This window comes from Serinus canaria, chromosome 9 (assembly GCF_022539315.1).
Source record: "Serinus canaria isolate serCan28SL12 chromosome 9, serCan2020, whole genome shotgun sequence".
NCBI classification, from domain to species: domain Eukaryota; kingdom Metazoa; phylum Chordata; class Aves; order Passeriformes; family Fringillidae; genus Serinus; species Serinus canaria.
The window spans coordinates 1,539,361-1,551,513 of record NC_066323.1 but is presented as its reverse complement, the minus strand read 5'-3'; the positions used below and the strand labels follow the sequence as shown (position 1 = coordinate 1,551,513).

General features: G+C 54.6%; 1 protein-coding gene across 1 annotated transcript in view; it reads right to left on the bottom strand.

Moving 5' to 3' along the window:
* Window positions 1-3,003, bottom strand: part of SCHIP1 (schwannomin interacting protein 1) — a 35,311-nt gene extending 32,308 nt beyond the window's left edge. The window contains exon 1 of the mRNA XM_050978092.1: window positions 2,904-3,003. Coding sequence (XP_050834049.1) covers window positions 2,904-2,987 — 84 coding nt within the window. The 5' untranslated portion in view covers window positions 2,988-3,003. The remainder of the gene's footprint in view (window positions 1-2,903) is intronic.
* Between the last annotated feature and the right edge of the window lie 9,150 nt (window positions 3,004-12,153).

Sequence of the window (12,153 nt, the reverse complement as noted above, 5' to 3'; positions counted from 1 at the left end):
TATTTATATATTTATATTTATAAATATTATATATTTCATTTTGGACGTTTTATATTTAATATATTTAACTATATATATTTATATAGTTTTCTGTTTATATAAGATTTATTTATATATTTATTTTTATTATATTTATATATTTAAGAAAATTATAAATATTTATATTTTAAAATTTAATTAGGTATATTTCATTTTATATATATATATATATATATATATGTAATTCAGAGCCCTGGGGATCAGCAGAGATCCCTGAATCAGGCTGGGATGCCCAGCCAGGGCCAGGGAGGAGGATGGAGCAGGCAGGGATCCCACAGGGAGGAGCAGCCCTGGGGAGCAGCACCTGCCCCTGCTGGGTCCCCCCTGTCCCCCAGGTGAGCCCTGCCCTGCCTTCACCTGGGGCACGGCAAACCCCAAGGAAACCAGGTCCTGACAGCAGAGAAAACCTCGATTTTAATCATCTTAATAAATCACCTTACTAAAATCATTCCAGTCCAGGAATCTCTCTGGATTCCTGGGAACAGCCAGCCCAGGAGACACTTCCAGTCCAAGCTGCTTTCCCAGCCACCCCATTCCCTGTCCCACTGAAATCCCCCTCTCCTGGGCTCTCCAGCAGGCACTCAGAGCAATCCACACCATTTCCCTGGGTTTGCTCCCTGGCTGCCTCCTCTCCACCATTCCCATGTTTACAAACACTTGGGCTTCCAGCAGGGCAAGGCAAGGGTTTGTTATAAACACTGAACCGCAGGGAAATGTCAAGGGCAAGGAAAACAAAAATAAAAGCAGGGATTTTCACTTTGGTCTGGTTCAGCCTGGGAGGCTTTGGGGACACACAGCTCGTGGGACACGCCGGGTGCTCACAGGCAGGGCCGGGGAGGGACAGGAGGTGCCATGGGGACATCAAAGAGCCCTTCCCAGCCAGCCAGGAGGGGAAATGTCCCCTCCCAGCAGCCCTTCCCTTTGATCCCGGGGGGAAGGAGCAGAGCTGGAACACCTCTTCCTCCTCCTCACCCCTGGGAGCCAAGGGAAGGGGAATCCTGGGGCAAAGGTGCCTCCAGGACAGCCGGGGAGCTGAGCAAAGACTCTCCAGGGCCACAAACACCGGGAAAGTCACATCTGCAGGGTGGCAAACTCCAGCTCCTGGGAAGGAAGAGACCTGGGGCTCAGTCCCACCCTGGGAGATGCTCTGCATGCCCTGGGCTCCTCTGGGTGTCCATCCAGGCTATTCCAGCCCTGGATCTGCACAGCAAAGCTCCCAGCCCAGCTCTGCACGGGACAAGTCAGGGCATGAGGCAGTCTGAATTCCTTCCAGGGCCTCTGTGCCTGCAGGAGGGAACGGGAGGATGGAGGAGGAAAACCCTGACAGGGGTAGAATTCCTTAGGTGACAGCTCACCTGGTTAAGCTCATGCCTGGAGGCACAGAGTTTCCAGCAGTGCCAGCAGAGCTGACCAGATAATGCTGGAGAAATCAGCTCCCAAACCACAAAAATGAGGTGGGTTATTTTTCTTTTTGGTGTTTTTTTTTTCTTTTTCCCTTTCTTGCAGGCTGAGTTGCTGCACAAATGACTGTAATTAAAGCTGTTACCTGTCAGTTCCTCAAGGCACTGAGGCTCCGGTGTTCAGGCTTTGGAAAAAAGCATTCCTGCATGGCAGCAGTCCCACTCATCCCTCAGCTTACTCATCCTGCCCAGCACCCACCCAGATTTGTCACCAATTAGTTGTAATTCAAGGATTCAGGGGGAAATCCCCACCTCCCTGAGCGAGGTGACTTCACAGGAAGTTAGGGCATGGAATGCCTTTTAAACAACAAAAAAATCATGGAAAAAAATCATGTGTGCCAGAGGCAAGGCCACAGGCACGGCTGGTGAGGCACACAGTTCCTCAGGCATCCACAGGCTCCTGCAGAGCTTCCAGAGAGGCTCGGTGGATTCCTCTGGAATTCATCCATGATGGAAGAGCCCCAGCCCTGCCGTGTCACCGGTGTCTGCAGCGCTCCTTCCTCTCCCATCACTGCAGCTCAGAAGTTCTGTGCAATTCCCAAATCAGCCTGAATGGTGGGATCAGCCCCCGATTTACTGGGGTTTCTGTAAAACATCATCGGGGGATCATTCTGGCTGGCAGCAGGGCCTTGGGAAGGTTCTTTCCTCAGGAGAGGAGAGCACCCAGCACCAGCCTGGCACCGCTCCCAGCTGGGAAAAGCTGATATTCCTTGGCCTCTCCAAGGGACAGCTCTGAGACAGCCTGGTGGTGGCACCAGGCTCCTGCTGGGGACACCAGCCCCTGCCACATGCCTGGAGCTGCAGGGAACTGGCACCACCAGTGCCCAAGGATGCTCTGGGAAAGTTGGAGAATCATGGAATGGTTTGGGATGGAAGGGACCTTAAAGCTCATCTCATTCCCTGCCATGGGCAGGGACACTTTCCACTGTCCCAGGTTACTCCAAGCCCTGTCCAACCTGGCCTTGGACACTTCCAGGGATAGCCACAGCTGCTCTGGGCACCTGTGCCAGGGCCTCTCCACCTTCAACGGGAACAATTCCTTCCCAAAATCCAATCTGAATCTACCATCCTGCAGCTTAAAGCCATTCCCTGTGTCCTGTCCCTCCATCCCTTGTCCCCAGTCCCTCTCCAGCTCTCCTGGAGCCCCTTCAGGCCTTGCCAGGGGCTCTGAGCTCTCCCTGGAGCCTTCTCCTCTCCAGGTGAGCACCCCCAGCTCTGCCAGTCTGGCTCCAGAGCAGAGGGGCTCCAGCACTGGAGCAGCTCCGTGGCCTCCTCCGGCCTCTCTCCAGCAGCTCCACATCCTCCCGCAGGATCGGCCAGCCCCGGCAGCATCCCTCCAGGCGGGATCCCCGAGCAATCCCCCGCTCCTCCCTCCATCCGCGCCCCAAAGCGCTCCCCACTCACCGAGGCGGGGCTGGCCCGCGCCTTGCGCTCCTGCTCCCGGCACTGCAGCCCGGCCAGGTGCCTCTCCAGGGCTGCCCAGTCCATGGCCGGGGGCTGCGGGTCCCGGGGTGGCCGCGCCCCTGAGCTCCGCCGCCCGCCGGGCCCCGCGGCCGCTCCGCGCCGCCGCTGCGCGGGGTCCGAGCGGGGCGGGGGCCGCGGGCGGGGGCAGCGCCGGGCAGCGGCGGCCGCGGGGCCGCAGCGGCGCCCATGGGCGGCCGGGCAACGCGGCGGGGACGGCGGGGACCCCCCGTCCTCCTCCTCTTCCTCCTCCTCCTCCGAGTCCTCCAGCGCCGCCAGGTCCAGGCTGCTGGGGGACGGCGAGGACTTGCCCTCCGAGCACGGCGTGGCTTTGCTGGAGTTGGATTCCGAGCTGGAGCGGCTGCTGCCGGCGTCGCTGCCTAAATCCATGCCATCCTCCCGGGAATCCTGCCGGAGAGAAGCGGAGGGCGGCCGTGTCAGGGATGCCCGGAGCGCTGCTGCCCGCCGGGCACGGGAAACGCCGGCCCGGGGCCGCCCCCGCGCTCCGGAGCCGCCGCCGGCGCGGGGCGGCCCCGGGCGGAGCGGGCGGGGGCGGAGCGGGGCCGGGCTCCGGCTCCGCCGTTCGGGAGCTGCGGGAAACGCCGGCTGGCGGCAAGGAAACGCCGCTCCGACGGGCAGAAAATCCCATGTTCTTGGTATTCTGTTCAATTATTCTTGGCTTGGCTTTCTTTTTAAAATTTTAACTAGGGTGTTAGCTCATGTTGTCGTAGTAGCTATTGTAACTATTATTTTGTTACACAAAAAAAAGATTTCTATTTAAATGTTACTCTTTGTTCCCGCAGTTGTTGTGTCGGGACAATCCCAAGCGATCCCAAGAATAAATCCTGGCTGGTAAGAGAACGGATCAAAGCAGCCCGGAGGGAAGGGGTTTGGGGGTGGTGGTGGAAGAGAAGCTCAGCCTGACCCGGGCACAGGCACTGACAGCCCCAAACCCGCCCGTGCTGGGCTGATCCCGGCATGGGCAGCACGGGACGGGGGATTCTGCCCCTCTGCCCCGCTCAGGTGAGACCACACCTGCAGAGCTGCCCCCAGATCTGGGGGCTCCAGCAGGATGTGGAGCTGCTGGAGAGAGCCCAGAGGGGAGCACGGAGCTGCTGCAGGGCTGGAGCCCCTCTGGAGCCAGGCTGGGAGAGCTGGGGGTGCTCACCTGGAGAGGAGAAGGATCCAGGGAGAGCTCAGAGCCCCTGGCAGGGCCTGAAGGGCTCCTGGAGAGCTGGAGAGGGACTGGGGACAAGGGATGGAGGGACAGGACACAGGGAATGGCTCCCACTGCTGAGGGCAGGGATGGATGGGAGATTGGGAATTCCTGGCTGGGCTGGGATTCCCAGAGCAGCTGTGGCTGCCCCTGAATCCCTGGCAGTGCCCAAGGCCAGGTTAGACACTGGGGCTTGGAGCACCTGGGACAGTGGGAGGTGTCCCTGCCATGGCAGGGGTGGCACAGGGTGGGATTTAAGGTCCCTTCCAACCCAAACCATTCCATGATTTTATGGCTGGCTTTGGGAGGAGGTGGCATCATCTCTGTGTGGGGCTGTGGGTGACTGCAGGGAGTCACAGCGAGTGGCAAAGAGTGACATCCTCCCTCCCACGCCCCGAGGGACCGCAGGGACCCGCCACAAATCCCTGCTGCCACCCTCTCCCTTTCTTTCCTTCTTTAAAAGTAATTTAAAGTAACTCGTTAAGAGTGTCCTATAAATAACTCGGCTAAAAAAAACTAATCTAGTTTCTGCATTCTGGGTCACCGAAGCCAAGTTTAACACACAAATGTTCCCATTCCCAACCCCACAGCAAGGAGACCTTTAAAGGCACTGTGGCTGAAATGGGGAGCATCAATCCCATGGATCAGGAACTTCCAGACAGGGTGTGGGAGATGTGGCAGCAGCCAGCTGCCCTCGGGTCCCTGCAATCCCAGCCCTCTGGGCATGGAGGGCCAGGGGAGAACCAGCAACTCTTAACTGGAATATTGAAACACTGCATGGGGTTAGGAGCTGATTTAGGGGCAGGATTTGGTGTGAGAAATGCCCTTGAGGTCACCCCCAGGACTCAAAACATCTCTGTGTTATCCACTCTGTCTCCAGCACAAATCCAAACTGTAATTCCAGCCTGTCCCAGCCCCTGGGTGGAAATGAGCTCTGTCCCAAGAGCAGCACAGGGTGGGTTAAAAATTAAAGGTTGTGCAGGGGCAGAGGTGGGCATGGCACAGACACCGGGGAGCGGGCACGGCTCAGGGGGAATCCCCCTTCGAGGGTCCCCAGGGCCTGAACTGTCGGGAATTCCTGAGGGATGAGAGGGAGAAGGGAACATCTGCAGCCCTCAGCTCCTGGGACTGCTGGGCTGCTCCTCCCGGGGGGACCTGGCCGGGCACGGGGAGGGAAAGGGAGGGAGGGGAGGGAGAGGAGGGGTCTCCTGTGCCAGGTCTGACTCCTCATCCCCTCCTGGGCAGCAGCGAGCGGGGAGGGGCATCCCGGCAGCCCTGGCAGTACCAAACCCCACCGACATCAGACGGGACAAACCTCGGGAACAGGGCACGGCCCGGGGCTGAGAGCTTCCAGTGCCCCGGAGCCATCCCCTCCTCTCCCTGCGGACTGGGAATCACAGACTCCTGGAAAGGAACTTCAAACTCATCCTGTCCCTGTCCCAGGCTGCTCCAAGCCCTGTCCAGCCTGGCCTTGGACACTTCCAGGATTCCAGGGGCAGCCCCAGCTGCTCTGGGAGTTCCATCCCAGCCTCTCCCCATCCTCACAGAGAGGAATTCCCTCCCAAGATCCCTGTGGCAGTGGGAAGCCATTCCCCCTTGCTCTGCCCTGGTTAAAAATCCCTCTCCAGCTTTTCTGGAGGAGGCTCCAACCCCCAGGCAGGGCTTTGGAGGATAAAGGGGCTGGGATACACAGGGAATATCACAGGGTTTATTTGGGATTAACCTTTCCCTTGGGGTGTCTCCTCCAGGTGCTCAGCCTGGATTATCCCAATTTTCTCTCCTGACCCCCAGGAGCAGCTGAATCCCTCTCTGTTCCCAGCTGATCCCTGCTTCCCTCCCAGGCTGCCTGGTGGCTGAAACTCCAGAAAATCAGGAACTGCAAAGTGCAGTTTTAAAAATAATCCCAGCAAATGGCAGGAAGGAGCAAAATCCTGGAGATGAATTACATGGGGAAAAGGTTTCACCACAAGGTTGGGAGGGGGTGGCATTTGACACAGTTTGTGTGGTGCAATTCTTTATTTGGGGCTGGTTTAACGTCACCACCAGCCTCACAGGGGATTTTTGCTGAGCAAAGGAGGAGCTGCCTCGCTGCTCCCAGGCTGGGGACAGTTTGATTTATGGGATCTTCACTGGGGAAGATTCTTCCCTTCATCACCACCAGGGCACTGATAACGTTTTGTGGAGGACAAGAGCGCTTCCCTCTCCCTCAATTTCCCAGTGTGACATCTGGAATGGCACGAAACGAGTGGCAGGCACTTCCCAATCCCAATTTTCCCTATTTTAGTGGGATAAAGCTGCTTCAGCCTTCATTCAGTTCATGCTTTAAGGTGCCAGACCTTGCAAACCCCTCCCTGCTGCCCTGTCCTCAGACACATTTGTTTCTTACAAGGTTTAACACATCACACACGTGATTTTTCCAAGTTTCCCTTTTTTTTTTCCCACTGCAGACAGATCCAATCATTTTTAACCTCACAGTAAACCCTCCTCACTTCTAATTATACACAGGGAACAATTTCTGCTCGACCTGCACAGGAAGGAGCCAGCTCTTGCTATCCCAAACACAAATGGCATTTCTCTCTTCCACAAACCCTTTTCCACCACCATGGAAAACTTGGGATTTGTAGGAATTGTCAAGGGTGTGAACACAAACCCTTGGAGATGAAAGAATCTGGTTCACAGCTCTTTTATTCAGTGCAAAGGAGGTTTAATGCAAACAAGGCTTGTGGGGTTGATTCTGAGGCAGAAATATATCACAGAAATCAGATTTTTATTCTTTTCCTGGTGTTGGTTTCAAAGGCAGTTTGCTGATTGTCATAAGCTTCAAATTGATTCGATTTTTCTATTTTGGCACTGCTGTAACCCCATTCTAAAATGGGCTTCTTGTGTTCTCTCCTGCTAAATTGCAGAAGTTTTTGGGTCAGAGAAGAAGGAAAGCAGGGAAGTCACAATCACCCTTAAAACCCCATAAATCCTAAATATGGGACCATTTCTGCCAGCTGGGTCTTTATCCCAACACTCTCATATCCACCCAGAGCTCCCAAATTGTGGTTTTCATTTAAAAACTGGTTTGGGTTTTTTTTTCCTGAAGTGACTCCACACAGAGCTGAGCTGTCCCTGCCCAGGTGGGATTTGCCAGAAAATGATGCTGGGATAAAAACATCGCTGGGATAGAGCAGGAAAGGGAAGTTTCCTCTGAACACAAAGAGTTTCCCTTGCCTGAAAGGAAAAGGACTGCACTGAGAGCAGGACACGCTTCCTTTTCCTGCTGCAAGCCCTCTGGGAGCATTCCTGGGTTTTGTTCATTCCATGGGCAGGAAAAAAGCTGCCAGAGTTCAGCTGGGATAGGGGAAGGTGCCCCTGCCCAGGGGATTGGAGCTGGATGAGCTTTAAGGTCCTTTCCAACACAAACCATTCTGGAATTTGATTTGATGATTCTGGGATAATAAATATTCTGTTAGAGTGGAATATTCTACAGCTTATCCATCCAGGAAAGTTGTCTCCTCTCCAGAAATCCCAACAACATCCTGCAGTCCCATTATCCCAATCCTGGACTTTGGGGTCAAGAGCACTGGGATGCCCAATCCCTGCTTTACCAGGAGCACTGGGATGCCCAATTCCTGCTTTACCAGGAGCACTGGGATGCCCAATCCCTGCCTTACCAGGATCACTGGGATGCCCAATCCCTGCTTTACCAGGAGCACTGGGATGCCCAATCCCTGCCTTACCAGGAGCACTGGGATGCCCAATTCCTGCTTTACCAGGAGCACTGGGATGCCCAATCCCTGCTTTACCAGGAGCACTGGGATGCCCAATCCCTGCTTTACCAGGAGCACTGGGATGCCCAATCCCTGCCTTATCAGGAGCACTGGGATGTCCAATCCCTGCCTTACCAGGAGCACTGGGATGCCCAATTCCTGCTTTATCAGGAGCTCTGGGATGTCCAATCCCTGCCTTATCAGGATCACTGGGATGCCCAATTCCTGCTTTATCAGGAGCTCTGGGATGCCCAATCCCTGCCTTACCAGGAGCACTGGGATGCCCAATCCCTGCTTTACCAGGATCACTGGGATGCCCAATCCCTGCTTTACCAGGATCACTGGGATGCCCAATCCCTGCCTTTATCAGGAGCACTGGGATGCCCAATCCCTGCTTTACCAGGAGCACTGGGATGCCCAATCCCTGCTTTATCAGGAGCACTGGGATGCCAGTGCCAGGAGCACTGGGATGCTGCCCTGCTCCAGGTTTTCCAGCCCTGCACATCTCTGAGATTCCAGCACCAAACCCCACCCCTGAAATGCCAAATTAAGGCTAATTAATGTAAAACTAGGCAGGGTGGGGACTCACCTGCAGCTGCTTGGGGGGCAGGGACAGGATCCATGGGGCTGCATTCCCCTCTGGAATGCTGCATCCTCCCTCAGGAAGCTGCAGGGCACAGGGGGGCCAGGGCACAGCATTCCTGGCCTTGGGGCATTGTTCTCCTACCACTTGGATTTGCAGGTTTAACTCTTTAAATTTAGCAAATTAAATGTAGCCAATTAATCCTTTGCTTAATTTAGAGGGGGAGGGAAATCACAGCAGGACTCTGAGCGCTGGCACTGCCACCAGAGCTCCTCTGGTGGCACAGGAGGGGACAGAGGTGCAGGAGGGGGACAAGGGCAGCATCCCAGAATAATCCCTTTCAGGCCAGGCTCAGCATTTTGGGCTCTGGCAGCCCCCGTTCTCCAAACTGGGATTTGATGCTTGCTGGGATGGCTCCACCCCTGCCAGGGTTTCCCTCGCTCCCAGAAGTTTTCCCCACATCCTAAAACACCCCCAAAGTCCTCGCTGTCTCTTTTCCTTTGGAAAAAATGGAGGATGAAAGAGCTGCTCCTGCCCAGACTGGTTTTCCTCTAAACTATTTGCTCTGGAATGCATCCTAAAATCATGGAACGGGTTGGAAATGACCTTAAAGCTCTTCCCATCCCCTATCCATGGGCAGGGACACTTTTCCCTATCCCAGATTGCTCCCAGCCCTCTTCAAGCTTTGCTGAAACAATTCCAGGGATGGAGCTGCTTCCCTTGTGATGAAACAATTCCAGGGATGGAGCTGCTTCCCCTGTGCTGAAACAATTCCAGGGATGGAGCTGCTTCCCCTGTGATGAAACAATTCCAGGGATGGAGCTGCTTTCCCTGTGCCTGTCCCGGCCCGGAAGCTCAGGAGGGCCAGCAAAATCCTGGGAGTAAACAAAAGGAATCTCCTTGGAATGCCTCTGGAATGCCTTGTAATCATCAAGGCCAGGGGAAAATAAACCTTGCCCTTTAATAAAGTGCTGTGGAAGGCACGTGGGTAAGGAATGCGAGCAGGGAAATAGCTGGAATATTTCAAATGCATGAATCCACAGAGCCCTGCTGAATCTTAATATTTATGTTGCTTCCTCTAAATGCATTAACTCCCGAATCCCAGCGTGTGCACAGAAGCTTCGCAGCATTTCTCCCCCAAAATTCCTCCTGATCCTTTGGGCAGAGAGGAATCAGCCCCTAAAGGAAGTCTCAGCTTAATTAAGGAGCGCGTTAATCACCTTGGGGGCCTCCGGTTGTCACCGGGAGGGGCTGGAGTCCAACAGAAGCGGGGAGGAGCGAGCTCAGCTCCAGGAGAATGCGGGAGGATTCATCCCACCTGCCTCAAGCTGGGAATGTTAGCAGCAAAACCCAAAATTCAGGAATTTCTCCCAAGTTTTTGTTGCATCCTGGACAGTCTAGCTCGCTTCCTGACTTCGGGCTGAGGATTGTACATTTTCTGGGACTGCAAATATTTTACAGTGAATCATTTTTTGTCCAAGTCAGCTGAAGGAGAAGCACAGAAAATGGTTTGGAAAAGTTAAATTGGGCTATTCCTGCCACAATCCGCAGTGTCACGGTCACCAGGATGCCCCTCCCTGGCAGCACCGTCTGAGCCCGGCTCAGGGTTGAGTCAGGTTACAGATAATTAATCCCAGCCTAAAGCAGCCAAAGCCTGGAGCGAACCCGGAGAGGGGAAAGTGCAATTCCGCTGCCAAAGGAATTCCTGCTTCAAAGGGGGGGATCAAATCCCTCAATCCGCTCCATTTCCAGGGAATCTGGAGCCAACAGCTGCTGCCGATTCTCGGCTCCAGCCAGGGACAATTCTTTGCCGTTTCTGCCCCTCCGGATCCCGTTCCCATCGGGTGTGGTTCAGCTTTGCTGCTCCCTGGTGACCCCAGAGATCCTCAGTCAGCCCTTCCAAGGAGCCAGCACAGCTCAATAACCAGGCTCAGAGCAAACCGTTCTGGGTTTAACTTTTGGGTTTTATCCTAAATCCCAGGGCCAGGCCCAAACTCCCTGTGCTGCCTTCTCCTCCCCGGTTTTCCTCTCCTTTCTTTGCCAGAGGTGGTGCAGGTGTGTGGGATGGTCCCCGGGATGCCCACAGCATTCCCTGGATGTGTGTGTGTGTTTCCTTGGCTTCCCTTCAGCTTTGGGGGATGAAAAGGTTGGATTTGATGGGCTGGGAGGGCTTTTCCAGCCTGAATGCTTCTGGGATTGCTTTTTGTTAATGATTCTGGGATTCTCATGATTCTGGGATTCCTTTTTGTTAATGATTCTGGGATTCCTTTTTCCTTCATGATTCTGGGATTCCTTTTTGTTAATGATCCTGGGATTCCAAGAGCTGGTTTTGGGAAGGTATCACTGAGCCCCCTGACCCATTTCTGGTGGCCTCCTTGAGCATCTCCCTGCCATTATCCCCCAGACCTGGGGTGCTGCATCCATGGGGCAGCCCCAAAGTCCCAGAATCATGGAATTATTTAGGTTGGAAAAGATCTCCACAATCATCCAACCTGGGCCTAATCCCCTCCCTGTCCCCAGCCCAGAGCTCTGAGTGCCACGTCCAGAAATTCCTTGGACACCTCCAGGGATGGGGACTCCAAACCTCCCTGGGCAGCCCCTGCCAGTGTTTACCAATCCTTTCCATGGGGAAATTCCTGCTGATGTCCTCCTGGGAGCACAGCCCGACCCCCCTGGCAGTCCCCTCCTATCAGGAGCGGTGCAGAGCCACAAGGTCCCCCCTGATCCCCCTTTTGTCCAGGCTGATTCCCTTTCCCAGCTGCTCCCCCCAGGATTTGCTCTCTGAGGAAGCCAGAGGAGCAGCACAGGAGCAGAGAGGCAGCAGAGGGAGGCAGAAGTGCAGCTGCACAGGCACAGATTCCTTTCAGGCACTGCAGAACTGCTCTCCAGAATAGCCAAGTGTGGATCAGCCACCTGGGAGGGGGGATTGCTGCAGGAAGCTTTCCCTCCCCCTCCCTTGGGATGCAGGCTGCACCCAGGGAAAGAGCAGGAAGGCCATCCCTGTTACCACCCCAAACACTCTGCACCATCCAAAGGCTCTCTCCTGGCTTTTCCCTGCTTGGTTTTCCCAAACGCACGGATGGCCAGAGATTCCTCATGTGCCTCATCAGGAACGTGGCCACCTGGCCCAGGGAAGTATTTTTACACTCATTTCTATTAAAAAAAAAAAAAAAGAAATACAACTTCAGAAAACCCCCAAACTCCTTTATGACACGCAAATCCAGGGAAAATAAAATCTGTGGCTGCAGCAAATGGAGCAGTGAGGAACGAGCTCTGCTCCCTGATGAGGAATTGTGCTTCACCCACAACAGATGCAGCTCTTGATATTTGTTTTCTGCATAAATCTACATTTTAGCCTGAAAGCAACTGCTCAGGCTTTGTCTTGCTCTGCTCCATCCCTCACTGCTCTTTTCAGCTCAGTGCCTCACACAAACAGCTCCAGTTTGGGCTTTTCCAGCCCCAAATCCCAGCCAGGGAGACTCTGGCCACAGAGTGACTTTGCTGCAGGCCTGGTGGAGTTCAGATGTTCCTTTTTCCATGGTTATCAATTCCTGCCAGCAGGGATGGCCCATCCCAGCCCCAGGGATGGGGCAGAGCCCTCAGGGCTTGCAGCTCCCAGGGGAACAAGGAGGGAGCAGC